General features: G+C 32.4%; 1 protein-coding gene across 4 annotated transcripts in view; it reads left to right on the top strand.

Moving 5' to 3' along the window:
- The window catches only part of UBA6 (ubiquitin like modifier activating enzyme 6), an 84,065-nt gene that overhangs the window by 50,085 nt on the left and 16,750 nt on the right, over nucleotides 1-17,230 (top strand). For all 4 annotated transcript variants that reach the window (XM_059384766.1, XM_059384775.1, XM_059384785.1 and 1 more), the window contains 12 exons: nucleotides 650-793; nucleotides 2,129-2,196; nucleotides 3,496-3,574; nucleotides 4,674-4,754; nucleotides 8,768-8,845; nucleotides 10,121-10,302; nucleotides 11,592-11,697; nucleotides 13,863-13,952; nucleotides 14,059-14,139; nucleotides 14,902-15,030; nucleotides 16,642-16,693; nucleotides 16,782-16,845. In XM_059384766.1, coding sequence (XP_059240749.1) covers nucleotides 650-793; nucleotides 2,129-2,196; nucleotides 3,496-3,574; nucleotides 4,674-4,754; nucleotides 8,768-8,845; nucleotides 10,121-10,302; nucleotides 11,592-11,697; nucleotides 13,863-13,952; nucleotides 14,059-14,139; nucleotides 14,902-15,030; nucleotides 16,642-16,693; nucleotides 16,782-16,845 — 1,154 coding nt within the window. The remainder of the gene's footprint in view (nucleotides 1-649; nucleotides 794-2,128; nucleotides 2,197-3,495; nucleotides 3,575-4,673; nucleotides 4,755-8,767; nucleotides 8,846-10,120; nucleotides 10,303-11,591; nucleotides 11,698-13,862; nucleotides 13,953-14,058; nucleotides 14,140-14,901; nucleotides 15,031-16,641; nucleotides 16,694-16,781; nucleotides 16,846-17,230) is intronic.

Here is a 17,230-nt window from a genome sequence, read left to right as displayed (position 1 = left end):
GCCAGAGCTCATGAAAAGATCTTTCTCACAAATAAATTGTGCTAATAATCGCTCCAGAATCCAATTCCCCAATATTTCCTTAAAAATACTAATAAATAAGTCTTATTTCAAGAAACATCATTTCAGTTTTAAAGTATGATAATGACAACTTCATGGTGATTGGTTCTTAAATTAGTGTGGAAAATTGCCTTTACTCTCCATTTTTTTTGTTTCTAACAATGTATTGCCTCATTATTTTTGACCCTTTTACTATTTTTTCCTGTAGTTTTCATTAAAACACTTTTCTTAAAATTCTGGTTGTTTACAAATATTGACTGACATCACAGAACTGCTCTTTAACAAAAACTGTAATGGTAGATATTCCAGTTAATCTTAAACCTTGCCCTAGTGAAACATAAAGATTCAAAAACTAAAAATGGGCAGTTACTGATATAGAGAAATACTGCTTATGGTAGCTAACATGCAGTTGGCTCTTTTATTATGAGATTGGAAATTTTTTAGGACTTAATATGTATTTAGTAGGAAAATTGAGTAGCTTTTTACAAAGTTAAGCTACAGTAATTTAATAATTCTCACAGTAAGCCAATGAAATTTTAAGTGTCTCTGTAAAAACTATTAAGATTGTCATCTTTCATGGCTTCTGTTTCAGCCAGAAGTAAATGCTGACATTGTGCATTGGCTGTCTTGGACTGCTCAAGGTTTTTTACCCCCACTTGCTGCAGCAGTAGGAGGTGTTGCCAGCCAAGAAGTATTGAAAGCCGTGACAGGGAAGTTTTCTCCGTTGTGCCAGTGGGTTAGTTCTGTATTTTAATGTTGTTTTATACTTAAAAGGTTGAATTTCCCACGCATACAATGATTGTTTGTTATGAATTATAGTATTAATATATTATAAAAGCAACCTTAAAATGTTTTTTGATGCATGAGTTAGATGTGATATTCCACCAAAGTTTAATTCTCTAATTGAAACTGACAATATCATTGGTTGAGGATAGTGGAATATAACCCAAAGTTGCATTCTAGGGTATATTTCCCTCATTTGTGAGAGTGAAGGAATGAATTTTCTTTATACTTAGTTTTTAGTACTATTAGCTTAGTATTCATGGGTTCTCAGGACTTTTAAACAGTTCCATGGAATCTTTGGGCATCAGGAATCTTTAAAATTCCTTCCTAGTTTTAAACTAAAAGTAAAAGCATGGGAATGGTGTAAGTATGAGAACGATCTATGTATAGGGTAAAAATACCTCAAAAAAGAACTAAAAAATCCTTATTTCTGTTACCAAAAGGAATAATTGGCAGAGGGTATATCAAAGGATACCCTTCAGGCCCTTTCCTTTTTGAAAACGCTGTAACATTTTAAATATAACATTTATGTGTTAAAAAGTACCACATAGTTCTGTTTTGCTGCTTAATTACTTGATTTATTTTAACACAGAGTACAAGTTCAGTTGTAAATGTCTAATTTAGATGCAGCTGTTAACAGTATGGGGAATATAAGTTGTTATTAATATGGATTCTGTGTTGTTATAATAAACAGCCATTTAGTTATGTTCAAATTTGCCACATAAGTTACTTAAATGAAAATGAGAGTGAATTCTTTTTTTAATAAACGTTAACATGGTGTTTTTTTAAATGTTAAAATTGTGACTTCCTAAATCATTTCCCTTCTGTTATATGTAATTATAAATCACATAATATACCCAAACTGGAAAATAAAACAGAATAGGTACTTTCTTATCTAAAAGTAATCAGATTATTTATTCAAACGTAGCTGAAATTGAATGGGGCTTCCAGAGTTTTTATGTAATTATAAATAGATTTGGAGGTGAAATTTCCTTTGGTTTGTTAAAATTTATCATTTTTAAGATGGATAAGTGACATGAATCAAATTATATCTTTTTAACAGTTCTTCAAGTTTAACCATTGTTTTAATAAAGTAATATAGGGATGTATATTGTAAAAAAAGCAACAAATTGTTTTTTAGTGTATTGTTTTACTCAGGATTGGTATTTTTATCATTGTTTTCCTTAATGATTATTCGTAACTACTGAAGAGAAAAACTGCTTTTCTTTTTTTTTAGCAATTTAATGTTTATACGTAGTAAGTTGTGTTTTTATCTTCTACTTTAAAGTTATACATTGAAGCAGCAGATATTGTCGAAACCCTAGGTAAACCTGAACGTGAACAGTTTCTCCCACGGTAATTCTGAAATTTTTCTTGCATTTTTCTTAGTTGAATATTTGTAAGAGACAACAAGGCTAAAAGATTTTCTGCTCAAATATGCATTTGTTTTAGATGTCTTTTCCTGTAAGTTGCTGACTTCTACAGTTACTTTTTTCTCTACTTAGAGCTTATTTTTAAGTGTCAGAATAATGCAGAATCTCTTTATCACTTTATAAATAATGAACATAAAGTTTTAAATTATATGCCATGAGAATAGTTAGCATTCAAAGTACCATTCCGAATTTAGATGGAAACAGGGGCGCCTGGTTGGCTCAGTGGGTTAAGCCTCTGCCTTCGGCTCAGGTCATGATCTCAGGGTCCTGGGATCCAGCTCTCTACTCAGCAGGGAGCCTGCTTCCCCTCTGTCTCTGCCTGTCTCTCTGCCTACTTATGACCTCTTTCTCTCTCTCTGTCCAATAAGTAAATAAAATCTTTAAAAAAATATAGATGAAAACAATTGCTATCTGCACCTTTTATTTGTATCATTCTTCATCTTTGAGTCACAGAGCTCTGAGAATCTGATAGAAGCTTATGGATTATTCCCCCCAAAATTCACATGTCCCAAAGTTCTGCCTTCAATTTAAGTGCATTGACAACTCCAAAGCCCTACCATAGACTTCTCTAGGAACTTTTATTAAAAGTCCCTACCTGGGATGCCTGGGTGATACAGTCAGTTAAGTGTCCAACTCTTGGTTTCAGCTCAGGTCATGATCTTAGGGTTGTGAGATCAAGCCCCACATCAGGTCCATATTCAGTGTGGAGTCTGCTTGAGATTCTCTCTCCCTTAAGCCCTCCTGTTCATACTCCGTCTCTCCCTCTATCAAATAAATAAATAAATATTTAAAAAAAATTTTCCCTTACTTGATCTCAAGATCATGAGATCCAGCCTGGCTTCAGTCTCCGCGTTGGGTATGGAGCCTGCTTAAGATTCTCTTTCTCCCTCGGTCCATCCCCTCCATTTGTGTGTGCGTGCACTCTATTTAAAAAAAAAAAAAAAAAAAAAATCCCTGCTTTAGAAAATTGTCGTTTCTAGATAAACTGAAGTCACCTTTACTTAAGTCATTTGAATATAGGATATTAAATGGAGAAAGAAAAACTGATTTCTTAATAGGGCATTTGTCTTTCAAATAAGATAATTTCCTTTCAGATTGGAGGAAGTTCAGAGTATTCTATTTAAAGTACAGCATTAAGTTGGTATTAACATTAAGTTGGTGAAACTAATCTTAATAATGTTTTTATGCCTTTCTGGTTTTTGGTATATGTTATTTTCCTCAGAGGAGATAGATATGATGCCTTACGAGCTTGCATTGGAGACACTTTGTGTCAGAAGCTACAAAAATTGAATATCTTTTTAGTAAGTATAAATAATGATGAGAATATACAGTACAACCAAACTGCTATTGTGTATCCTCAAATTCATTTATTAAAGCAAATTTGAGTCTAAGTGAGTATAATTCCTGACAGAATAGACATTCAGTAGAAATTTAAGATAAGCCAAATCCATTCTGCTGGCTGTTTTTGTAAATAAAGTTTCATTTGGAACACAGCCAAGCTTGCTCATTTATGTATTGTGTGTGGCTTCTTTCATGCTATAATAGCACAGGTGAGTAGTTGCGAAAGAGACCATATGGCCTACAAAACAAAAAATATTTACTATCTGATCCTTTACCAAAAAAAAAGTTTGCCAACCCCTAGTATAAAGAATTAATACATTCAGAATTAAAATATGAGTATGATAAGTTTTGAAAATTAAATGATTTTCTAGAAATACATTAAAAATTAGATTTGGGATGGGATTTTTCCCTCCACCATTTAAATTTTTTCTTACCGAATCAAGGAAGATGTAAATAGAATCTGTCTTTCTTAAACCTTAATTAGTGCTTTGGCAGGATGTGGTACCCCAGTACCATAAAATTCCTTTTCCTGCCATTAATGGGGTTGTTTTTATTATTACAATCGGTTGTGAAAATATTGCTGATTTTGTAGTAATTGTTTTTTAAATAATGTTTTGAGTATTAATAGCTGTTGTTGAACTATGGAAAGTCTTAGAGTAGGTAACTTCATCAAATGAATTTTGAAGATTATCTATAAACAAGGAATGTTTTTCATCTAAATGTTGCACTGATGTTTTGTTTTTGTTTCTATTTCATACAAATAATTAGCTCAATTGTTTGCTTTTGTTAGAATAGTAAAATATCTTCTGTTTAAAGGAATTGTAAATATTAAGCTTTTCCCTACTTAATTTATACCTTTTTTCCTTTAACCGAAACCATTAAAATAGTATAATAAACTAGTTGTGTACTCTAAAGTGAATCACCAATGTCCAAATTATTTTAGAAATCATATGTATATATTAAAAATTGGCATTTGAAGAAAGTTAAGATGAAATTTCCTTGTAGTAAGTCATCTTAATTGTATTTAATCTGATATATTTCATTTTTCCTCCTCTGTAGGTGGGATGTGGAGCCATAGGCTGTGAAATGTTAAAAAACTTTGCTTTACTTGGTGTTGGTACAGGCAAAGAAAAAGGAATGGTAAGATATAAATCCTTGAGAATTAAGTTTATATTTCTGTTGCTGCTCGCTTTTGTACTATATTTGACTGCATAGATCTGAAATACTAATTTTTGAGGAGAGAATATGCTAGAAATTGGGAGATTCTGATTCTATTCTGACAACTTTTTGAAAGTTAGTGATCTTGTGGCAAAATAGTTTTTAATTCTCTGTTCCTCCATTTCTTTTTCTAATACTATGAAACTGATATCTCTACTTTCTACCTCATAATGTAATTATGAAGATCAAATTCTTTTGAAGTGGGTTTGCAAACTATAAAGCACATTAGAATTGTTATTATTTCTGTTAAGATTCCTTACAAATTATTAAATAAATCTTTAAGATGGGAGCAGCTAACATTAGAAAGTGGCAGAGTTCTCAGATAAATTTTCAGTTAGTGATTATCAAAAGAAAAGGGAATAATAAAAACTTCGGTGTAGTTTAAATTCTTAAGATGATAAATATGAGTTAATTGGGAAGCCATGTCATATATTTAAATAAGAATATATTTCACTAATTTGTTTTGCCTTTGATATATAAACTAGCTTCCAAGAGTCATAATTTCATATTTTATCATAGTGATTAATAGTAATGAAATGACTAAAATTTATATGCTAGTTCACAGTTTATAGTTATTTTTTTTTAAGATTTATTTATTTATTTGACAGAGAGAGATTACAAGTAGGCAGAGAGGCAGGCAGAGAGAGAGAGGAGGAAGCAGGCTCCCTGCTGAGCAGAGAGCCCAATGCGGGACTCGATCCTAGGACCCTGAGATCATGACCTGAGCCGAAGGCAGCGGCTTAACCCACTGAGCCACCCAGGCGCCCCACAGTATTTTATAGTTATATTAACATTGTCTTCATATTCCACTTAAAAACTTAACTATCACAGTTGTAGACTGATATTCTTACATACATATTTTTCCTGCTTAACATTTCCTAAATTGTGTTTCACAAGCCACTGTTCGTTCTAGTGGTTTTAAAAGGTATTTCTAATTAAATAAATAAATAAAGGAATTAAGAAATCTTGGTTACCTAAGTTTGGGAATCACCTGAATATCTTAACTCCTGGAAATTCATAATGCATATCAGCATATAAAGGTACTATAGTAAATAATCCTATTGATTTCAGATGACAAAGCACAGTAAGTTAATGTGCACACATTTCTATCCTGCAAATACATAGACTTGCCATATAAATTATTCTCTTTTATAGTGTTTATAAGTGTAGCCCGACTAACTGGGAAGAAGGAAGGAAATATCCCCAGGTTCCAGAAACCAAGAGAGAAATTAATTTCTGAGCTAAAAGCTGTGGTTATTCACAAGTGTATATGAGTATATGTCCCAAACATTAAATAGAAAAGGAAGTAACTCATGAGAAACTGTTATTGAAGAGTATGTACCATACTGGTGTGTAGAATCCAAAATTATATCTTATAAAAACTTCAAGGAGAGAGATGAATATAACAGTTAAGACCATTGAAATCTTCAGAGCACTGACAATAACAAATGTGGAACTGCATTGTGGTGATAAATAAACACCGAAAGTACATAGAATTATGCGAAGAAATTAACACCCATTCAAGATAATTCACAATAAAAAGTGACAATCTATGAGAAAAAAAGTACCACCTGGAAGAATAATAAGTTAAATGAAAATAGACGAACTAGATTACAGGAGTGCTACAAGTAATAGATCAAGCAAACTTTAAAATAAACTTTAAAATGACCAAAGATTTTTAAAAAGGGGGGGGGCGCCTGGGTGGCTCAGTGGGTTTATCCTCTGCCTTCAACTGGGGTCATGATCTCAGGGTCCTGGAATCGAGCCCAGTGTCAGGCTCTCTGCTCAGCGGGAGCCTGCTTTCCCCCACCCTCCCGCCTCTGCCTGCCTCTCTCCCTACTTGTGATCACTGTCTGTTAAATAAATAAATTTTTTTAAAAAAGGAATAGAAACATGAGAGACAGAAAGCACTAAAATTTTTACAGAAAACCAAATAAGACTTTTTTGTGTAGTCAGTGAACCTAAAATTCACATACAACTGAAATGAGAATTGATGCATAGACGTTAAAAACCCAGAAAGCTATCTTTTTTTTACGAAAGCTGTCTTTCTTTAATGAAAGAGGATTCATTTGCATAGTCCAACAGAAGTGTAGTAGAATTTTCAGAGAGAAAATAGTATACTATTTAATATTAATTATATAATAACAATTATTATTTTATATATAAATATAGTTATATAAGTAATAACAATTATATAATTAATATTAATATACTATTAATATATTATTATTAATATACTATTAATATTAATAGTATATTATGATTAGTATGCTAATTACACTAATAGTATATTAGTATATTATGCTATGCTATATTATAATAGTATATTATAGTTATACTATTAGTATAATTAGCATACTATTTATAATATACTATTAATATGCTATTTAATAGTAATACTATTTAATATTAATATACTATTTAATAGTATACTATACTTAATATTATAGGGGGAAATAATTATCAACCTGGATTTCTATACCCAGCTACATTATTTTTCAAGAGAGGTAAAGATAACTGACAGGTGAAATGATGAAAAATGATCATTTATTGGTTCTCAGTGAAAGAACTATTAGATAATATGTGCAGTGCTTGAAGCAAGGGTAAGTAGAGGCATTTGTCAGCATTCTTAGATATAAATAAACATTGGGATTTTTTAAGCTTTAATTAAAATATTGACATTGGGGATGGGATGATTAAAAATAAGTAAAATGTTCACTGATATTAAAAGAGAGAGTTCAAATATCCTCTATTCGAGAGGAAGATACTGTATTAATTTTAGAGCTTAGGTCACATGTGTGTGTGAAAATTTTGAGTATAACCGTATAAAAATAGGTGGTTAACTTCCAAACCAACTTAGTAAGGATTGAGGGGGACTGGAGTTAAGAAAACTTAAGACTTCCCCAAAAGGGAGTGAATAAAAAAGTGGTATGGGGGAGGTAGGAAAAAAGCCTTATATCAGTAATCACAGTAATCATATATTGATTATAAGGTTTTTGTTAAAAGACATTTTCTATTTGATGCCTTTTGTTTCCTATTTTAAAGAGACACTCTAACACATAATTGTATAGTGATGTTGAAAACAAACCCCCCCAAAAAACTGATGTATTCAGGTAATACCAGCTAAAAGAAAGTGAATGTGAACATCAGTCAATACCTAACAACTCAAACACAATATAAAGTTGATATATAAACTGGCTTCTAGCAGTACTGCTCCTAGTCAGATCTTACACAAATGCTAATCTAAGTGACAAATGCATGCTTTTCAGATTATCTTGGATCCGTTTATTTTAATTTTGCATCCCTTAGAATGTCTGCAAACTTCTTCTTAAGGGACCAGATTGCAGCTATTCTAGGCTTGTGAACCAAGGATCTTTGTCACAACAAGTCCGCTGTCCCATTACAACATGAAAATAGCCATAGACTGTACTTAAAACAAATGGCATGACAGTGTTTCAACAAAATTTATTTATAAAAACAGGCAGGCGCCTACACTGTAGTTTGTAGACCTCTGATGTAGCAAGAGTTCTTTCAAACTGAAACATGCAGACATTCTTTCCAAATTCGTTGCAATTGAAAATAAATATGTTTAGAAAGAAGCGCTAACTCCTTTATGGCTAGTCCATCACATGTTTCTAAAATGTGGTGACGTTTTAGCCTCTTGTTATGAATAATTAGAAAAAAGTTTTGAACATGAATTATCATCAGTTTTAGCAGTTTTGTTTGACATGTTCCCATGCTGAGCATTAATTATAGATGAACATAGTATAAAAATATTAGTATTGGTAACCGTTGGAATATTTGTATTATAACTTCTACCAGCTAAAATAATTTAGAATAACTTGTGGGAATTATTTTGGTCTTTCTGAGAAAAGCTAAATAGATGTAAATTTTTCTCTTACCTAATGTTAGCTTTTTTCTATTCTTGACATTAGGTTACAGTTACAGATCCTGACCTGATAGAAAAATCCAACTTGAATAGACAGTTCCTATTTCGTCCTCACCACATACAGGTTTGTTGCTACTCTGTTTCAAATTTAAAACATTTGTTGTGTTATACAAAAAAGAGGGTTTCCATTTTATAAATAGAAAATGGTGCATGAGCAAGCATAAGGTGTTTTTGTATTATTAGACTCTCTCAAACTGTCTTAGGAATGACATTTGCGACAAATATATAATTATTTTTTAATGTAAAAATTGGTTTTTATATTGATTTTGGATATAAAATCTTAAGTTGTGAGTCATGGGAAGTATTTCTTTCATTATATAATCAAGATGTATCTACATATTTAACTTTAGAAACGAAGGTTACAGATTTCCTAATTTAAAGTTTTAATAGCTCACACATTTGACAGTGTCTTTTTTGGAGTCTTTATTACAAAATAGGTAAAATTTAGCACTTAGAATTTTTTTGCTCTTTGATCTTACTGTTTAATGTCCTCTTTATTGTAAAATAATGCCAGTTTTCAGTCTTTTTATAGAATTCAAAATATTTAGGAAAAGAAACATTTTAGTCAGTGAAACATACTTGCTTTCACTTTAAAAATGTTTTTGCAGTTTATTTTTCAACAACCCATTGATAATCTTGATCAATTAGGGAATGTAATTAACAAAAAAGTAACTACAAAAGCAGGTGGCATAATTCCCTCACCTGTCCAAATACAAAAAAAAATTAACAGCGTATGTCAGGAACCAAAATGTATGTCACACGATTCATTCACTCTGCATTGTATTTATAGAAGAACTTTTAAGGCCTGTTTATTTTACTGAGTTCTGACAAAACTTACAATTTGTATACTTAAGAGCACTGAGAAGTAAAAATGTGTCAGGGGAACTCTTATAAAATTGAAACATATATAATAGTTTTTAAAATATTTTCATCCAGAAATAGTAATATATTTATGATTTCAGTACCAAAGTGTTAACTTCCCATACCTCTTAGAGCTTATTTTCTGCAGTTAGGATTGCTAATTAACTGAGTATGTTCTTATTTTTTTCTAGGCACTTACCAGGTTCTTAGGAAAAATGTACTTTTAATAACTGATATTTTAAGAACCCTAAAGCACATGGCCAAAATAGAAGTTGTTTAGGTTTCCATTAAGAATGTGTTAATTATTCAGACTAACATGGGTTATTAAATGCAATGTGACCATGGTGAATGTAATTTCCACAAACTAAAGATGAAAGCTGATGTCATTACTCTCATATGAAAAATGTGTAAGTTCAGTGATGGCCTGGCTTTTCTGCTTAACATTTATTTCTTCTGATCTTATTTGTTACTTGTTTAGAAACCTAAAAGCTATACTGCTGCTGATGCAACCCTGAAAATAAATCCTCAATTAAAGATAGATGCACACTTGAACAAAGTATGTCCAGCCACTGAGGCTATTTACAATGATGAGTTCTATACTAAACAAGATATAATTATTACAGCACTAGATAATGTGGAAGCCAGGAGATACGTAGACAGGTAAGTTCTTGAAATTCAGGTTTATAAAAATTTTTTCTTGTTTTCACTCTTTTCCACACCTGTTTATTAAAAAGTTACCCATTTTTTTGAACATTCATTGTGTTTCTTTTATAGTTATCAAGCCCAGGTCCTTTTTATGATTTCCCATTATACCTAGGATAAAATTCAAAAGTGTTACATGGCCTAAATGTTTCTCCTAGAGTGTCTGCCATCCGTCTACCACTCTAGCTTAAAACTGACTGTCTTCGCTGGCTCCCCTCGTCCCAGCTGTACATTCCTTCTTTCAGTTCTTATAAGGCATCCAGCACTTTCTCACCTCAGACACTTCTACATACTCTCCTTCAGACTCAGAAATTATGCTTATCTTGTTCTAAAAGTCCCAACCCCAAATCTACCTGATTCGGTTTTTTGGTTTTTTTGTTTTTTCCTTCCAGCCTTCCAGTTTCATCCTAAATATCTTTATGCAAACAGACTTTTGTTAACCACTAAATTCTGTAGATCCTCCTATGGCAGTCTTTCACAGCACTCTTGTTTTTTCTATTATAGTGCTTAATTTTACTGATGCACTTATTTAATTAATACTTGTTTTGTCACTGAATCATTTCTTCAGGGACCATTTTTTTTCCCATCACTCTATCCTCAGTGCCCAACATAGGTCATTCAGTAAATGGTCGTTAAATAAGTAGATGAGTGAGTGACTATAATGTGTACATCTTACATAATTTATCTTACATCTTTTTGTGACTTGAGCAGATTTATTAACAGAAAAATTTGCCAGTGGAGAGTGTACTTGAAAGTTTTGTTATCTTGGGCAGAGGAAGGAAGAATTAAAACTTTAAGAAATTAAAGTATATAGAATATAGGTATTATAAATATTAAGAAAGAATGTTAATATTGTTTGAGGTAAAGAGAACATTGAGAAGATATAGTAGGACAGAACTTGTAGCCAGAAAATAACCAAAGAAGAAACAGAAAGCAAGACAAGAAGGGTCAGTACATTAGTTAAGAGTTAACCTAGAGTAAAAAAAGTTGAAGCCCAAAATCTAGTAGTAGTGGTAGTAGTAGTAGTAATAGAAGAAGAAAAGGACAAAAATTAATAGGTTGAGCAACAAAATTTGTGGGAGGAGGGGGACAGAAATGATAAATGCATTATTTGGAGGTAATGTATCTATTCCCTGATATTACATTCAATAAGTGATCACTGTGTGAAATGATTAACAGAAGGTGGTAAGATGTCCCCTGCTTACATTGATTGTTACTGCTCACTTAAATGTTACCTTTTCAAATAGCCGTTGCTTAGCAAATCTACGACCCCTCTTGGATTCTGGAACAATGGGCACTAAGGGACACACTGAAGTTATTGTACCTCATTTAACTGAATCCTATAATAGTCATGTAAGTGAACTGACATTTTTAAATAAATGTCTCTCTTCTTTATATCTCGTAATTTTTATATCTCATTTTTTTTCTTCATTAGTCAGCAGATTTGATTTAGCTTTCCTAATTTGTTGGTCAGTCTGTCAGTAATTTGCATAAATATGTACATCGGTATTTTTTTAAAGAGGTTAAGTCATCAAAATTTTGTTTATAGCCTTTTTGCAGTCTTATTCTTGTGTTTACTGTTCATTTCTCAGAGGTGGTTAATTGATTTTCTAACAGCATTTGGACTGACCCATCCACAATCTTACTGAAAACTCAGTTGATCCATGGGCAGAATCAAGCTCTCTATGTATATACCACACATATAGATGTAATTTTTTTTAACCTCCACAAGTGATTTTGATACACTGCCAAAATTGAAAAACCCTGGCCTAGGAAACAATTGTAGGCATTAGGATTTTAAAAAAGACCAATCCAAGTTGTAAAATGGAAAGAGTATTTTTTCGTTTACAAGTATAAATGTCACTTTAATAGTTATGTTTGCTTTAGTAAAATTTTTAAATATTTAAAAGTTGTTTTCCCATTAATTCTCATGAAATCAGAAGTTTATATAGTAAAAACATTATAGTAGACAAAATATATAAGTTTAATTTGAAGGAAGTTAGAGAAAATCATGATAGGCTGAGGTCATAGTAGATGATTTTCAAAATAGGGAATGCTTGATTCTGTCATTCTACCACATTTTTTCCAGACCTTTTCCTATCTGACTTTATATTCAGAAAAAAATGGAATTCTCTTCTGGCTTCCCTCTTTGGTTTATAAAATATTTTTTGGTATTTCTTATGAACAAACTGAAATATAAATCTCTAGGTAAAAAGAGATATAGTGAGTCATTTTAGATTTGTTAAACCAATAAGCCTAAGCCAAATGTACCCTATAATAGAAAATGGGTCTTTTTCCTGATATGAAGAATTTGAGAGCCAATGTGGGAGGTTTGGGGAGGAGGGAAGGAAAAAATGAAACAAGATGGGATCAGGAGGGAGATGAACCATAAGAGACTCTTAATCTCACAAAACAAACTGAGGGTTGTCGGCGGGGTGGGGGGGTGTGGTTGAGTTATGGACATTGGGGAGGGTATGTGCTATGGTGAGTGCCATGAAGTTTGTAAACTGGCGATTACAGACCTGTACCCCTGGGGCTAGTAATATATGTTAATAAAAAATAAAATTTTTTAAAAAAGAAAATGGGTCTTTTTAAAGATTTTTTTTACATAAGAAACATAGATATCTGCTGTTTCTTTTATTTTTTGAAAGTTCTTTTTTTTAAATTTTTTTTAAATTTTGGGGGTTTTTTTAAAGTTTTTATTTAAATTACAATTAGTTAATATACAGTGTAATACTAGTTTCAGGTATACAGTGTAGCACTTTATACAACATCCTGTGTACATCCAAGTGCACTGCTTAATCCCGAACACGTATTGAACCCATCTCTGCACCCCCATCCTCTCTGGTAACCATCAGTTTGTTCTCTATGATTGAGTCTGTTTCCTTGTTTGCCTCCCTTTTTTTCCTCTTTGTTTCATTTCTTAAATTCCACATATGAGTGAAATCATACAGTATTTGTCTTTCTCTGATTTATTTCACTTAGCATAATATTCTCTAGCTCCATCCATGTTATTGCAATGGCAAGATTTCATTCTTTTTTATTTGTTGTTTATTTATACACACGATCTGTAAGGGACTTACACCACGCATCAAGGACATACGATCCTGCTGCTAATTTTTTTTCTCCATGGAGAAGGAAACTCATGGTATGCTGAGAACTGTTTGGGGAATTCTTAAATTACTTTTCAAAGTAGGGAATTGCAAAGTTTTCAATGTTACCTTGATTCTTGGAGAAATATATATGGGAGCCTGCTGTAAGTACCACATGGTACCAAATAAGTGCACAGATAAGTCATAGAAAATTCATGATTTTTGTTACATTGCTGTTAGCAAATTGGTTAAGTGTCTCAAGAATTCACTTTTCCTCTTATTTGCCTAGGAGAAAGAAGATATAAAAATTTTAGATTCATTTTATTAATTCATTTTAATTTTTAATGGTCTTAAAACACTGAAGTAAATTCAGTCAACAAAAAATTGCCATTGCTTAACTATCTGTTGTCATATTTTATAAATAAGCGGGATCCCCCAGAAGAGGAAATACCATTTTGTACTCTAAAATCCTTTCCAGCTGCTATTGAACATACTATACAGTGGGCAAGAGATAAGGTAATTAAGATCTTTATTTTGTTTTTATTTGAAGTAGAAAAGAAGGTATTTCCGATTTTTAATCAGACTTCTATTTGTAACTTTTTTCTTTTTTTTTCCTTTATAGTTTGAAAGTTCCTTTTCCCACAAGCCTTCATTGTTTAACAAATTTTGGCAAACTTATCCATCTGCAGAAGAAGTCTTACAGGTAAAAATCAATACATTTTAATATAATCCAACACTGTGTCGGTGTAATCTTATTTGCAAATTGCCTATAAAGAGTTTATTTTACCTCTTTAAAGAAAGTATAGCATCATTATTGTACATAGTAAGTCCATGAGGAATCAAATTAGCAAGTCAGAAATGATCCCCATTTTAGTTTGTATGAACTATGCAGAATTGCCAGTATTTGACCATGTTTGATCCACAGAAAAGAAATTCACATGATTCAACCTAAGAAAGATAACATAATAATAAAATAATAAGTAGCTTGTTAAACTCTTTTGGAAAAACACTGATGTGAGTTCCAGTGAAAATTTCATGAGTGGACAGGAATGTCTGAGACTTGAGGACAACTTTAAAGATGTTTTCTTACATTTATTCCTGTACTAAACAGGTCAACTGTTTAGTATAAAATGTTACTCATAAGCACTTCTTATATGAAGTACATCTCTAGTACTAACAACTTACAGCCAGCAAGACATGAGGCTAACTTGTCAGATAAGAAACTACCGTTGAAATTTCATGTGCTGTCTTTTCCCATTCTCCCTCCCCAAAAAAAGGAAAGAAAGAGGGAAAAGAAAAAGGCAGGGACAAGGAGCTCTTGGTGAAAAAATTAAAATCACAGGTCATACGAGCTGGCACTTCAAACTTTAGCTTATACTTCCTGGGAATGATGTGGGTGGTAGGTGGGTGTTCTTTGTTTAATTGGAAATGTATTTATTTGGGTTTCTTTTTTCTCACATTCTAGAAGTTACAAACTGGACACAGTTTAGAAGGCTGTTTCCAAGTTATTAAGTTACTTAGCAGAAGACCTAGAAATTGGTCCCAGTGTGTAGAATTAGCAAGATTAAAGTTTGAAAAATATTTTAACCATAAGGTAAGTATGCATTATAAAACATTAGGTGGCTCAGTAGGTTAATAAGCCTCTGCCTTCAGCTCAGGTCATGATCTCAGGGTCCTGGGATCAAGCCCCGCATCGAGCTCTCTGCTGAGCAGGGAGCCTGCTTCCTCCTCTCTCTCTGCCTGCCTCTCTGCCTACTTGTGATCTCTGTCAAATAAATAAAATCTTGCGGCGGGGGGGGGGGGGGGAACCATTAGGTAAGAGATATGACCTTGGGGCATTTAATTGCTACCAAATTAATGTCATTGGACCAAACATCTCTTCTTTCCTTTGGGAATCTTAAGTGAAAACAAGTGCAGGGCACACAACTGATTTCTCTTTGCATGTTAAAAGAGTGCACTTAATAATCGCCACCGATTGGTATGTCAGTCGTACATTTACTTGATCCTTGTCCTTGTGCAAAAGTCGGTTTAAAATAGGGCTTCCCTCTGGAGAATAAGGAATACATTTCATCAGTAGTCTGAAAGAAGTTTGTTGTTCAGAATAAAGCAAGAAACTGAGAAAGTAGAGATTTTGAATAAGAAATTTTGTTGGATTTTGCCTTGCCCACCGATACCCAAAATCACATTTTATATCTGTTTTGTGTCTGTTTCCTAATTTGTAAAATGGGGATAATAAATTGGTACGTAGTACATAAGGTAGTGTAAGGATCAAATAAGTGAATGATACATGCACAGCATTTTGAGCAGAACCCAGCCCATAAGTGCTCGCTAAATATTAGCTGTTACTCTTATCTCCCATTACTGACAGTTGCTAGAATGTGTTCTCCACTCTCTCTTGAGTCTCTCCCTCTCTTTAGGCTCTTATCTATTGGAATATAAAGTAAGTTCATCTTTTCTAAAAAGTCTTTTGATTACACTTATCCTTGCTTTTCACTTCCTTCTTGTCTCTGCTGCTTAGAAAAGTGGTCTTATACTTACTGTTGCTACTTCCTCACCCAGTAAATGCGTCTTCTTTCCTTACTCCTATTCAAATTATTTTTACTGTAATTACTAATGACCCCTTGTTTCAAAATCTAAAGGACTCTTTTTAAGTCCTTACCTTTTGTACTTTTTTTTTAGCTTTTGATTATGGAAAAATTCAACCATAGGAAGTGGAAAAAATAGTATAATGAACCCCCACATAATTTTCACAAATCCGTCACCCAGGTTTAACATTTATCGTCTTGTTGATAATCTTGTTTCATCTATATATCCTCCCCAGATGGTTTTGAACCAAATCTCAAATATCATTTATCATTTCAAAATACAGAGTATGGTATATTTTTACTGGTTCATGTTTATTTTAAATTAACTCTTTGAAAGGAGCAGAATGGTATGTAAGATACGCCACTGTCTGTGTAAAAATTGATAAAATAATGTATATTCATTTTGCTGTAGATATAAAGAAAAGAAACAGCTGTAAGTGTTGATTAAAAAATAATAGTAGAGGTTATTCCACATGTGGAGGGGTGGCGATAAGAGAAACATAGATAGAGTACAAAGGTAGCTAGAGGCTTCACTGTGTATCTTTTTATGCATTTTGATTTTTTTTTTACCTCAGATAATACTAAGTAGCGATTTTTATAATTGATTGTTTTTTCTTTAGGCTCTTCAGCTTCTTCACTGTTTTCCTCTAGACACACGATTAAAAGATGGCAGTAAGTATGACCAAGTGTTGAGAGGAATGTTTAATATAATTTATTAGTAGGTCCCTATAATGAAAATAATATTTGTATCTTTTGTTAGGTTTGTTTTGGCAATCACCAAAGAGGCCCCCTTCTCCAATAAAATTTGATTTAAATGAGCCTTTGTAAGTATTTGTATCTAGTCTTATATGCCTCCTTTATTGTAAATTTCTTAACTGTCTTACCAGTTGACATTGCAGGGTGAAAACCTCAGGCTCTGGCAATGTTAAATTATTGCATCCCTGTTACTCTTAAGAATTAGTGTATTAGTCTGGCCAACAAAGCCAGCCACAGTCCTCTTCCCCACACATACATGAATCTGTTTGTTTAAATTGTAAAATAATTTCATTATTTTTATCTTAAATGAAACCAAAGTATTACCTCTCTGGCTTTATCCATAAGCAAAAACCATAAAATGACAACAAATGTTTTCCTATTAAATGAAGCCACTATTTAAGAAACTTTTGTTAAATGGGGGGAAATATTGTTACTACTAAATGTCTCCCTAAA

This window comes from Mustela nigripes, chromosome 1 (genome assembly GCF_022355385.1).
Source record: "Mustela nigripes isolate SB6536 chromosome 1, MUSNIG.SB6536, whole genome shotgun sequence".
Lineage (NCBI taxonomy): Eukaryota > Metazoa > Chordata > Mammalia > Carnivora > Mustelidae > Mustela > Mustela nigripes.
Note: the sequence above shows the minus strand (reverse complement) of the source record. Positions and strands in the feature narration are given on the sequence as shown.